The 13188-nt window shown below is 54.1% G+C and overlaps 1 protein-coding gene across 4 annotated transcripts in view; it reads left to right on the plus strand.

The window, feature by feature from the left end:
- The window catches only part of HPSE2 (heparanase 2 (inactive)), a 106658-nt gene that overhangs the window by 1345 nt on the left and 92125 nt on the right, over window positions 1–13188 (plus strand). For 2 of the 4 annotated variants that reach the window (XM_040563703.1, XM_040563706.1), the window contains exons 1-2: window positions 6620–7151; window positions 8099–8256. In XM_040563703.1, coding sequence (XP_040419637.1) covers window positions 6892–7151; window positions 8099–8256 — 418 coding nt within the window. In that variant the 5' untranslated portion in view covers window positions 6620–6891. Of the gene's footprint in view, window positions 1–520; window positions 655–4346; window positions 5826–6619; window positions 7152–8098; window positions 8257–13188 lie in introns of those variants that run through there. The other 2 variants (XM_040563702.1, XM_040563705.1) reach the window with 2 other exon arrangements.

Raw genomic sequence — 13188 nt, forward strand, 5'->3', positions numbered from 1 at the left:
CAGGTTTGCAAAGCTTTAGCCGGCCTTCTGGATGTTGACATGTTAAGCGCTTGGTTTGCGATAACCAATTTTCTCCTGAAATGATACCAAAAGGTCTGCTGTTTTGATTTAAAGTGTCTTCTGAGTATTTTGGTTAATTGTTAAAGACAGTCCACTCCAAGAGAATCTAACTTGGGGAAGCCATGAAATTTAATTCATTTCAGCAACTTAAATATATAATCAGGGACATATGGTAATACTAAATACAGGGGGAAATGTCATTGTTTAAGTCAAATTTCTGCATTCAGTCAAAACCCAATAGTTGTAACATCAAACTGTACTTTCCATTGTACAGGAAATAAAGCATCATTTTTTCAAAGCAAATAGACATGCAATTGCATGCCTATTATATTGCTTATATTGCTTTATTTTTAGCTTTCTCCATGTTGCTGTTACTAAAGGGCTAACAGAAGGGAAACTGGAGAGAGAAGAAATGATACAACACACAGATCCTGGTAGAAAGGACAAAGGAGATGCCTGGGCAGTGGATACGTGCTCTTTCCCTGCAATTGTTTCTAGCTGAGAAGTTACTGTGCCTGGGCTAGGGACACTGCACCCTCCCTGCAACCTTCCCCCTTGTTTCTGCAGACCTGCCAGCATTGAAACAGTGCTGAGGTGAGGCCGTGTTGCTGCAAGGGCCGTGGAAATACTTCTCATTTCTCTCTGTCATTGTGCAGCACTTTTTTCCTGCCCCCTTGTTCCTGAGATGGGAGAAGGAACTATGTGGTTGTTGATGGTCAGTGGGAAGGATGGGTTTTGTACCAGAATCACGTGAAGCTGCAGGCAGACCATGCTCTTGCATGGCTGGAGAATCCCAAAGAGGTCCTCCAGATTATGGATTTCAGCCTGACAAGTGATGCGTGCAGACCTTCATCTCTCCACCACCACCTTAAAGAGGAGTAGGTCAGGAACTTAACTGTTGGTTTTAAAATTTGTAAGCTGAAATTATTGCTTTTTCTGCATTTATTTTAGAGCTTTCACTGGAGAATGGAAGCAGAGGGTCAGTCTGAGGTCTATCCAGCATCAGCCCATCTTCTCATGGCTCCCTTAGCATACCTCAGCACCTGCTGGCCTTCTCTCCTCGTCCTCGTGCTCATTTTTGCCCATCTGATCCTCTTCATCTCCTGGGTTCGTCCTGGGCATCCACTGCTTCTACACTGCCAGCATTTCACTTTGCTTCTCCTTCTTCTACTTGTGTGCTTTTCAGTCACAACCCATAGTTCTCAGTGGCTCCTTCTCTTGCTCCCTGCCTGTGAGCTGCACACTTTTCTTCTGATTTCCCTTTGCAGACCATCAGTTTGGAGCTTTGATACAGCTGATTTTTCTCATCTCTGTAGTAGAGCAGTGTTCAGTTGTCCTGACAGAGCTGCAGACTCTGGTGGCAGAGGTGTCATAATCAGACAGACACAGAGGACAGAGCTTCACAATTTTATAATTACCTGACAGATTCTGATTGTTTCTGCCTCCCTGACCCCAGCAGTGCCTCTGACTTGAGAGTGTTTTGGCTGCTGTTTCTTCCTCTGAGCTCCTTCTCCTCGTTGGTCTCTGCACACAGCCCCTTCCTCTTTTTTGTAATTGACTTGTTTGCTCCTCCAGCCTTGCACTTCATCCATCTTCCTATTTCCCCTCTCTGATCTACTCCTCATGTCCGCTTCCTTCATTTTTGCTGCTGGAATGTGAAGCATCTCTCCAGAAAAATATAAGGTCTCTGTGAACTTCTACCATCCCCCCGTATTCCCTCTTCCTTCACCTCTATCATCTCCTCACAGATGGTGGGACAAATACTTGCTTGTGTTCATTCTCAGGCTTGTAAAATTGGCGTATTCTCCTCTCTTTTTCTTTCACATGAGGATGTGAAATGAGGATAATTCTACCCATTTCTCTGCTCCTTGGGGCTGGGCTCAGTTTGAGGAAAATGTTTATGAGGCTATTGTGATCTTTGGAGTGCAGCAGAGCTACGGGTCTCCTATTGTGTTTGTCCTCTATCTGCTTGGCTGTGACGAATTGCTGCCACATTTGCTTCTACTCAAGATATGAAAGACAAAAGCTAATTCAGACCCAGCCATTGATTAGCACAGGGAAGTTCATGGGTCTAAAGAGCACCTTCTGCCAAAAGGCAGTGTTACACGTAGAGATATTCCCAGTCATTATCCACTTTTTTTTTTTTTCTTTTCTATTTTTTTTCCTGCTTGCTGAAGAGGCACTGGGCAAAAGGGATTTCTGACTGCTGGGCCGGACAGCACCTGGTTTCACCACCTCCAGAGCAGTTCTCACAGCTTTGTGCAGTTTGTGCATCTCAGCTTTCAGGATCCTTGGAACACCTGTTGGGAGTCAGACGCTCTGGAAGCTTGCTCATTCTCTCTGGAGACAGATCTGCAGGGCTGAGGTACCCTGGGCTTGCCAGAGTATTTCTGAGACCATGCATCAAATTAGGCAGATGAAGGAAAAGAATAAAAACAATTTATTCTAGCAGAGTACGTGGTACCAAGCTGCTCACAGAACTGGGAAAAAAGGCATAAAACAAGAAAAAAAACACAGAATTTAGCAGCAGCTGCCTAAAATGCAACTTCAGTCCTTTTGTATCTCATGCATCTTTCTGTGGCATCTGTGTGCCCCAGCCAGGGAGAGCCCATGCACTGGTGCCTCCTTTTTGTTCCTATCCTTTTTTATTTTTTTATTTTTATAGGGCTCTTACTCAGGCAGCTACTAAGTTACTAATTAACTGTGCTGTGGCTAGGTTTGGAGATACCAGTTTGAGTTCCTTTCACGCTGGCAAAAACGCAAAGATGGCATTGCCAAATGTGCTTTTCCTGCCCAGGCGGTGGGTTTTGATCGATGCCTTGCCTTTCGCACTTATGGAAGGAGGAAGCTCTCTCAGTAGGCTTGCTTTCCTCGTGCTGTCGCTCAGCTCCCTAGCCAGCCGGTCGTCTTAGCCCAGACAGATGTTTTTGCTTGTTACAGAACTTCATAGGACACCTCCATTAAAGAATAATGCACGGATACTGCATTAAATCAAGCAATTGTCTTCTGCCTGCTCGCTCAGGTTAGACATGATACATCAACACGCTAGAAAATGGTTTCAGCAGTGGAGTTCAGGCTGTGCAGCACCCACCTTTGGGCACTGGTAATTTTAGGAGGTTGCATTCCAGACATTAAGGCTCTTGTGGTGAAAATGATGGACACAGCAGTGCAGAAAGAGCAAAAACCTCAATAAAAAGAATCTGCTGTGCTGTTACGGGGTCTGATGACCACATTCATTGTCCTTGCTCTTTTCAGAAATTGTCTGGGGAGAACAACTAAGTCAGGCCATGGTACAGGGCAGGCATTTAAGAGTCTGAAAAGAAAACATATTTTGGTAAATTATCTATGGATACCGTTCTTTACTTTCACTAGCTGAATTTTCTCCTTGCTGGCTTCTTTTAGAGCATCCATAACTCAGGTTTACTTGACAGCACTACAGAAACAGACATGGTTGATATCTTGGGAATCAAAGACATGATGATTTTTTTTTAAAAAGGCTGTCTAGCTTGTTTTTATTCTTCCTAGCCTAATGGAGGTTTGTTTGGTACAGCACATCCTCTGATGATAATAACTTTCATCATTTATGAGCAGACGTTTATTTTCTAGTGAGCTAAAAATGTTCCTCCTAAGGAGGTTTTCCTATTTTCTTTTGGGCCAATTTATACAGCCAGAGATCTCAGTTTAGTTTTTCTTCTTATTCTTTTTTTTCTTTTTTATTTTTTTTGCTTTTTGTATCAACCCTGAGATCCAAAGAGGTTTCCTTTGCTGAAAGCCTTCAACAACTGATCAGATCATTTACAACAAGCACTTTCTCAGGCAGTAGCTGTAGAAAAGTGAGGAAAAAAATCGCAGTAACTACCTATGATAACAAAGTTAAATGCACGTTTATGTGTTTGTGAGCTGTGACTGACTGAAAGGGTGCCAGACATTTTGCAAATATACACCAAAAGACAGGCCCCTGCTCTAATCGGCTTATAAATTAGAAGGAAAGTACATTGGCAAGAGCAGAAGAGATGATATGACATGCTTTAAATAGTTTATTGGGAGCTGGAGAATTGTTGTTTATTTGGTGATGTTGGGAAAATATTTAATGTGCTTTGGTTAAACTCTTTATAGAAATGCTTCTCCTCCCCCAGTTTTCTTTCCCAATGACTGTTCTGGAGATTAAAAACAGCAAGTTCAGAGTAGATGGAAAATTGAGAAATGTATTTCCAAATGGCCAAAACCGCGAGTAAATCTTTATAGATAGGGTTGTATTTTTTTTTGTTTTGTTTAATGCTACCCAGGCTTTCTAAAGCAATTACCGTAATCCAAGAAAGGACCGGCGCTTCGAGCCCGAGCCCCTCCGCCGCCAGCCGAGCCGCCCTCCCTCCCTCCCGGGCTACCGGAGGAGCAACCGAGCCTCCTCCCTCGCCGGTAGCCGCCCTGCTGCCGGCTCCCGGAGGGCTCCCGGAGGGCTCCCGGAGGGCTCCCGGCTGCCCGTGCCTCCGCCGGCCGCAGGTGAGCGGCGTCGGAAGGGCTTCGACGGCGAGCCCCCGGGCGGTGTGCGAGCCGCTGGCAGCCGGGAGGCTTTGTGTGCTCTGCTGCTCCGTGCCGGCGGGGCCGGCCCCGCAGATAAACCGCTTCCCAGCATCCGGAGCGGGGAGTAACTGCGGGGGACGCTTCGGAGTAAACACGTTTCCCCTCCGAAGCGGTTTGTTTGTAAGGGAAAAGGTTAAGCGGGATAAATTGTTTTCTTTCGTGTCCTTCGCTGCGTACCGCCTTCGCGTTTCGTTTTAAAACAGAGCCGTGCTTAGCAGGAGGCACGACGCGAAATTTCGGCCTGCAACTGCAACGCTTATTTGACCAACAAATGCCACCGGAGCTTTGCTGATGTCTTTTGATAATACCGAAAACCAAAACAAGATAAACAAACAAACCGAAAGGTTAAAAACAAGAAAAAGCAAGGCGACGGTTCAGAAACTCGTGTCCCTCCCTGGCGGTGACCCCGAAACCGAGCAACTTCTGGAGACTCCAGGTCCCGGGTCGGTTAAGTGCTATTGAAAACTGAAGTTGTTTGCAGACGAACACAAATTTCCAAGCTTAAATTGCCTTCTTCCTGTCCCGGGATGCCAGGGCTTTGCACAGCTGAAATTGCACAGCCCTTTCCCCCGGATCCTCTTACTTCGATAGCGCTCGAGTCCCCGCTGCTCCGCGCCTGGCGCCGGGGCACACTTTGCTGCTTTTTGTCACCGTGTGCGCGCCCGGCGGCCTCTCCCGGGCTGTTTTGGAGCCCGGCCGCGTTCACGGGGCCACTCCACGACAAATCCCATTTTGTGCATTTCCCGTTAAGCCTCAGCGGAGCTTTCTGCCGGGGAACGGGGTGCGTGGGGGGGTTCTTCATCCTTCCCCCCGCTACTACTCAGCGCACGGGCACACCGTGCCCCCTCCGTGCTCGCCCACGGCTTTTTTTTCCCCGGGGCCCGGGACACCGGGAGCAGGCAGCTGTGTGTGCCGGTATCCTCGCACCGCTCGGCCCCGCCACCTCCGGACCCCCCCGGCGCAGGGGTGGCCGCAGGTGGGTGCCGGCTCCCCCGGACCGGGCCCGTGACCAGCAGATGGTGCTGCGGGCTCCCGCTGCGGGCGCCCCGTCCTCGGGGGCGCGGGGCCCCGAAGGCACCGGGAGCTCCGTGCGGCCCGCACCGGGCCCGGCCCCTCTCCGCGGCACCGGGGCCCCGCGAACCGCCGGGGGCCGGGGCGGACCACGCCGGCGGCGGAGGGCCCAGGTAGGGCGCGTTACGCGGCCCGGAGCTCTCCGGTTGCCGGTGTGCGGGAGCCCGGGGCTTGCCCGGGAACCGGCAGCCGGCGGGGCAGGATGCCCGCTTCGGACGGGCGCACCCGGAGGTGAGGCATCGCTCCCCGGGCAGCTCGGCAGCCCCCTGCATGGTGCACCCAGCGCTGAAACCTCCGCTGCGCACCCAGGGCGGGCCGTCCCGCCCCGGTACTCGGCGGCGGCTCTCGCCCCGCCGCCCCGGTCCCGCACGGGCTGGCACCGGAGCGGGGAGCACCGGCGGTCCCGTCGAACCGCGCTGCCGTTTCCGCACCGGGAGCGTCTGCGGCGGGTCGGCCACCGGCGGGTCCCGAGGGCGGCCGAGGGCCCGATTCCCCGGCGCCCGGTTCCCCACGGTGTCCGTGTCCCGGTCGATCCGAGCCCGAATCTCCAGCACGGGGGCTCCGGGCTCCCGCCGCGCCCGTCGGGTCCCGCGAAACCGGCAGCGCTCGGCCCCGGTCGCCGCAGCCCCGCACGAGCTCTCCCCGCGGCTGGTGCCTTTAGGGGTGGGCGACTCCTCTCTCCCCTACCCGGGCCGCCCCCGCTGCCTTACCGCCTGCTTACAAGCCGGAGCCGCGCTGGGCGCCTGCGCTCCGGTCCCGGTGCCGAGCTCCCCGGTGTCTCGGTGCCCCGGCTGCGGCCCGGTTCTGCGCGCTCCGGGAGCTCCCGCGGCGGAAAGCGGCCGCCGGTGCGCGGCGGAGCTGGGGCAAAGCGAAAGCTCGGTGCTGGCGGCGTCTTGGCGGGCCGGCGGGCCCCGAGCCGAGGGGGTTAAACCAGGAGCCTCCCCTTACCTTCAAAAAGTTAAAAATGTCTGGAGCCTGCATCTCTTAAAGGGGCGGTGCTGGCTGCAAGGAGTCTTGGCACCGGCTGCGAGAAAGGCTGGTCAGGGGCGTGAGTTCCCCTCCACCAGCACCAAAACATTGCAAAAAAAGGCAGAGCGCCCCACACTTTAGATAAGGACAATTAGCCACCAGCGAGCCCCTGCAGACAGCGAGTTAATTAGGGGTTTCCTGCTCTCCGGCATGCCCTGTCCCAGCTCCTGCCCCCCCGGGCTCCTAGCCCTGATGGCACCTGGGCTGGCCCTCATGGCCACCTTCTCGCTGCCCTCCCAGGCCGGGGACAGGAGAGCGCTGCCGGTGGAGAAATCTCCAGGTGTGAAGGGAAGAACTCTCATTCTCCTTGATGTCAACACCAAGAGCCCTGTCAGGATAATCAGTGAGAATTTCCTCTCCCTGCAGCTGGACCCCTCCATCATTCATGATGGCTGGCTCGATTTCTTAAGGTAAGGCAGGAGCCCCCCCGGCGCCCTCCCCACGCCGCCCGCGGGGCGCCCCGGCGGCCCCAGCCTCCCAGCCCCGCCGGGCTCCGCGCTGCTGGCGGCGCTTGTTGTGACGGAGGGAGCGAGGCCATGGTTTCCATTAAGATGCACATGTTTGCAATGGAGAAAGCATTTCGGAGACTTATCAGTTATGACTGCAAAAATGTCGTGCTCCCCTCGCTCCAACAACCGCCCCTCCGCAAAAAAAAAGCACAACATGGGGCCGAGGCAGCGCAGGGGAAAAAATAATATATAAATAAACAACCAGCAGCAGGAACGGGGCCGCCTGCCGAACCGAGCCGAGCCTTCCCCAGGTCCCGACGGGCGGAGAGCGGGGGTGTCAGAACCCGGCGCTCCCCGGGACTTCCAGCCCCGCGCGGGGGGCAGAGCCGGGCTGCAGCTGCGCCGAGCTGCCGCGGCCTGGAGGCGCTGGGACGGCCAGAAAGCCCCTTCCCTCCCTGCTGGGTAAGTCGGGGAGGCAGAGCGGGGCTCCGCACGCCCGCTCCGAGGGTCCCGCCGGCCGCCGCCTCCGCTTCGCTGCGCTCCTCCGTGCCCGCGGGACGGTCCGGCACGGCACGGCACGGCTGCGGGGGCGCACCGCTGCGTCCGCCACGCCGCTGCACTTGTCCGGGGGGTACCGGGAGGGGGGCACAGCCGGGTCCCACCGACCTCCGAGCCGCCACCAGGCGGGGCGGCCCCGCTCCCGCTCCGCACCGTTTTCCCGGCGCAAAGCCCCGCAGCCGGGCGCAGCTGCGGAGGTGCCCGCTCCGCTCCGGGCCGGGCCGGGCCGTGCCGGGCGGGGCGGCCGGGCCGTGGTGAGCCCCCGATCCCCGCGGGCAGCGGGCCGGTGCGGGTGCGGGTAGGGCCGGGCCGTCCCGCAGCCCCCTCAGCCCCCTCTCTCCTCTCCCCAGCTCCCGGCGGCTGGTGACCCTGGCGAGGGGCCTGGCCCCCGCCTTCCTGCGCTTCGCGGGCAAGAGGACGGACTTTCTGCAGTTCCACAACGTGAAGAACCCGGCCAAGAGCCGCGGCGGGCCCGGACCCGATTACTACCTCAAGAACTACGAGGACGGTGAGCGGCGCCGCGGGCCGAGCCGAGCCGGGCCGGGCCGGGCGCGGGGGGCGGGAGCGGCTCCGGGGGGCTCCGGGGGGCGGCGGGCACCGTGTGGCCCCGCTCCGCCTGCCCGGGCTCCGCGGCACCGGCAGCGCCGTGCGCCCAGGCGGGGCCGTGCCGTGCCGTGCCCGGGCGGTGCTGCCCTCCGGGCACCGGGCGGGGGAGCCTCCCCTTTCCCTCCCGTTGCCGGTATATCCGGCGGGGGCCGGTCCCGGGGAACAAAAGGCCCGCAGCGGGGAGCGGGGCTTTCCGTGCCCCCCCCGGCTCCTTTCGCTCCCGCACGGTACCGCAAGCCGCAGAGGGACCGGACGGTCCCCGGGTCCCCGCGGGTCGCGCCCCGCTCTGCCTCTGCACCGCCCTGCCCGGAGCCTGCGGTGCTCTCGGGGAGCCCTGCCTTTCCCCGGGGACCCCGGCGTCGTTCCCGTGTTTCTCCGCCCGGGGCTCCCCGCCGCACAACGGGGCTCGGTGGCGGCTGGGCCGCCCGGTCCCCGCCTGCCGCCGCCGCTCGTCGGTGCCCGGCGGGGTCGCTCCCCGTCCAGCCCGCCGTGCCACCGCGGCTCTGTCCCAAATTCACTCGCTCCCGGCTTTCCTCTGCTCCCTTCCTCCCTGCTCTTGTGCCCTCCTCCCCGGCGGTTCTGCAGCTGCACAAAAGGTTTTTACCTCTTGTGGCCCTTAATTCGCACAAAGAAACTTGGTAGAAAAGTCAGGGCCGAGTCTCCATCCTCAGGCATTTATTTTAAGAAGCAGAATACCATGTCCGCATGCAAGAATTTATTGATTTTTCTCTGTTGCCCTTTTTTTTTTTAATAAAAAAACTTTTTTCTTACTCATGACTTAGAAAAATTAGCTGAAGATATTTCCATAAGTAATTTTGAAGGCCAATTAATGCCAGACAGATCCCAGTGGGCAGTTTTGTGGAACAGAGGAAGTTTTGCAGAGATCTAGTCAGCAGCACAGTGCTGAATGGAAAAAGCAGATGCGTTTGCCAGTTTTCTGATGGCTCTCCCTCCCGCTGTTCCCCCTCGTAACGTCTGATCTCGGCGAGGTGAGCGTCCCTCTAGTCCCACACGCAGGCAGGTGGGTAAGTCTGTGTGCTCCTTCTTTTGCTTGGTCTCTGACCCGGAGCAGTCCCGATGTTATAACTTGTTTTACTTTTCCTTCTCGTAACAAATCTCCGGTGAAGGGTTTGTTGTAAGCTCTGCCTACTGAGATGAACTTCTGGAGGAATTGCTGACCAACCCTGCTGCAGCCACCTCGGATAGGAGAAATTAAGTGTAGCACATAAAACCATGGAGGGGATTCATACAAAACATTTGTAGGAATAAATTTTCCTACTTCAGCCTAAAGGTCAATTTTTCAACAACTTGCAGTAGAGAACTTACACTTATTAAATGTCTTCACAACAGCTTTCATGTTAGGGAAGGACTGAAAGCTTTTGTGTTTTTTTTTTTTCAGTTTTCCTCGTGGCAATAAAGTTGAAATGTAGCAGTCCTTCAGAATGAAGCTTCTCATAGAAGTTGTAACCACAGGTCTTAACTTTTCATCACTTAAATATGGAACAGAACCATTGCAAATGTGGGTGAGGGAAGGAGGGGACACATGTGGTGTGTATCAAGCATCAGTGTAAATCAGAAAGGTGTGGTAAAAGGGATTTCCTGCCTGGAAGCAAAGCTTTCTTATTTGTTCTTAAGATCTGTGTGCAAACTCCGGGGCTAGAATTGCTAGTAGCTCTCATCTTTTTGTGCTGAGGCTGCACCGAGTGCTTCACTAGAGGGATCCAGTTCTCCAAAATGAAATCCTGATGCCACTGCAGCTCTCTGCCCCACTGTACTGGATCTGAGCAGCCATGTTCTCCTTTCGGAGCGCTGCTCTGGTTTTCGTTCCCTCATCTGTGGCTTGTCCAGGATCTGCTTGGGCTCAGGGCATGCACCAACGTGCAACCCTGCCCTTGCTTCGAAGAACTTGTGAGCTGAGCAGGCAGCACAGAAAAAGATGGCAATCAGTGTCTGAGCATGGGGGAAGCCAGCAAGCGCCCTGCTAGTTCCCTGCCCCCTCCCTGAGTTATCTGGGGTGATTTGGGTTGTTGTCCGTGTGCATGTGCTATTGTTCGGCCAGCAACTATTTTCTGAAATTTCTTGTCTGATCTTTAGTGGCATGGGTGCGGGAAAGAAGCTATGGGACATGGTTAGTTAAAAAAGACAGCGATTAAAAGAGAAATCTGTGAATGTCTAAGCCTGACACGTCACCTTGGTGATTTTTAGTGGTGTGACAAGTCATAGCTCAGTTGTTTTCTGCTTTGAGCATTTGTCTCTTTGCACATTTGTCCTGTGGGTGCAGACAGACTCCAGGCTTGTGAACTCAGAGCCTGTTCTCTCTTTGCAGCCCCTATGGATGCTCCCGTGCCCTGTGTTCCCATGTGGCCCGCACATAACCGGGAGGGAAGTGCACATCTTACATTCCTCTATCTCCTTGTAGCTGCAACTACTCAGTAATGTGCAGGGCTGAGAGGCAGAGGTGAAGGGCATGCACACAAGGCTGCTCTGAGAACTAGCAAGTACCTTCTGTGAGTGGTGCTCACGCTGCACCTCTGCATGCTCACGGGCCACCCAGATGTGCTAGCTGAAGCATTCAGCCGGGCAGCAGCAACAGGACTGCTTTGCAGCATCATTCATGGATGCTCTGCACCATGACGATGCTTGCTAGAGTTTGAATGAATCTCCAGGCAGGGATATTTGCGTTGCAAATCCTCCTCTGCTACCCTGCTGCCCTCCAGATCAGGTTCCTCACTGCTGCCTTTGATTTTCTACTGCGTCCCTGTAGTGCGTCACCTTTATGATAATCTGAAATTTTCAGAGATTCTCCCAACTCTTTCCCTCCATGTAAAATTACATTTATTTCCCTTTCACACTGTTAAAACCATGCATAACACCACCTTCTGAAAACTGCCTTTACCTAGGTCTTCCTTTGGGTTCACCAGCCCTTCTTTTTCCTCTTCTCTCCCCCGTATACCCGAAGGGCAGAAGTGCACCTTATAATTGTACCCGGTACTGGTGCACTGGGTTAGGAAGCACCACCTCCCACCCTCAAACACACACAGAGACAAACACCAAGGTGTACCCATTCAGTTCACAGAGCTGGACATTTGTGCCATTTTTGGAGGCTGTGTATCAGAAGTGGATACATTAGGGATCAGCTTAGGTGGTATCTTCTTAGGGTGTCCCTGGAGGCCCCCCGATGCACAGGCAAGGTGCCAGCACAGGTCAGCCTCCTGCCTTGCCTCCTTAGGTCTGCAACTTTCAGGCAGGCAGATGCCTCTGGAAAATTGCTGGGGCTTTAGCACAAAAGACCCAGTGCTTAGCAGAGTGCTCTGTAGTACCTTATAATCCGGATTTCATCTCCTCTTCGTGTTCACCTGAGTGGGGCTGGAACAACTGGGCTCAGGTCCATAACTGATACGGATTCACCAGTGGTAATTTAGTAATTCAACAGCTTATTCTACAGCCACGCATTCTTTCCCTGAGAGAATGTGGGTGAATCCAAGGGTTATAGTGGTTTCTTTTTGCTTGTTTCTAAAGTATACTTCATTTTCCTGCAGTAAAGCGTTCCCTTTAGACTTCGGGGTCATTCCTTTCTTGCACAAATTCTTCCTGGAAGCACGGACCTGGAAGCATTGTAAAACACCAGGTATGGCATCCTTCCTTTGTAACCCTGAGCAGCCTCACTCCACCCCAGACCCGTCATGTTTGGGCAGTTAGGGTAACAAAGTGATGAGTGATCTGCGGCGGCAGCTTGCAGTGCCCACAAAGAGTGCGTGTGGCAACTCGTTTCGGCGCTGCATATAAAGCTGGCACAGAAATGCCATCACCTGGTGGCAGATTTGTTCATACCTGACAGAGGAACTTGTAAAAGCAGTTGCCTATGAGAAATGGATTGGGTGCACCGTAGGGCATGTGATCACTGTTGATGGCAGCACATCTGTATGTATCCCCTGAACTTTGTGGAATATTACAAGGTCATCTACATTTTCTGTTACATTAAATCCCCATGTACAGTGCGCACTGGGTGGCTGCGATCCCGTGCAGCCCATGCTTTGCACGGTCAGTCCCCGAGTCCAACCTTTTTGAATATGGCATTGGTCTGCCTGAAGTCTGCTCGCAATGGAAAACCAGTTTATTGTATACCAAGCTCTGGTACCAGGAGGTGGGGCTGTACTGGGGACTTTTTGACACTTGTTGGTCAAGAGGTGCAACGTGTTTGGCCTGAGAGACTTGTGTCTCCCTTAAATGCAGCTTCTCTGTATGTGCCCTGCTGAGTTTGTTTTTCCTCACCAGCTGTGCTGAGAATTGTGCTTTGTTAGCTGGAGATGCTTCTTTCCTGCCACAGGCACACGTCTGATCCCTGGGCAGGTGGTTTGGAGAGCTGGTGTCTCTTCTGTTGGTTCAGCAAGGGGTGCTACAGGTGCTATCCTAATCCTAGAGCCTGTTCTGGAAGGTCCCTGCTGGTGCTATAGCATGAGCTGGTCGGCTGAGGTGGAGCCTCCTGTCCTCAACTGCCTCTTACCTTGAAGCCACAGAGACCAGTTTTGGACAACCTGTGGTAGTATAAACATTACTTAGAGTTTCCCCCTCTGCGTATGTGCTGTAAAGGAAACTCAAGGGAAAAAGAGAAGTTTCTTGTAGTGGAGGTTCTTCAAGATGTGTTGGCCCAAGTGCGTGGCCTCCGGGACTTCTCTGTCCCTTCACAGCCTACTGGGAGTCTGTGGCTGAGAAGAGACCAGAGGACATTCACCACACACTGACAGCGTGGCCCTGTGTGGGTTGAGGAAGGGAGAGGGGAAGGGGAGCACATATACATGCTGTAGGTAGTGCATAGGGAAAGTTTCGGAGCTGA

The sequence above is a fragment of the Cygnus olor genome, chromosome 7 (genome assembly GCF_009769625.2).
Source record: "Cygnus olor isolate bCygOlo1 chromosome 7, bCygOlo1.pri.v2, whole genome shotgun sequence".
Taxonomy (NCBI): domain Eukaryota; kingdom Metazoa; phylum Chordata; class Aves; order Anseriformes; family Anatidae; genus Cygnus; species Cygnus olor.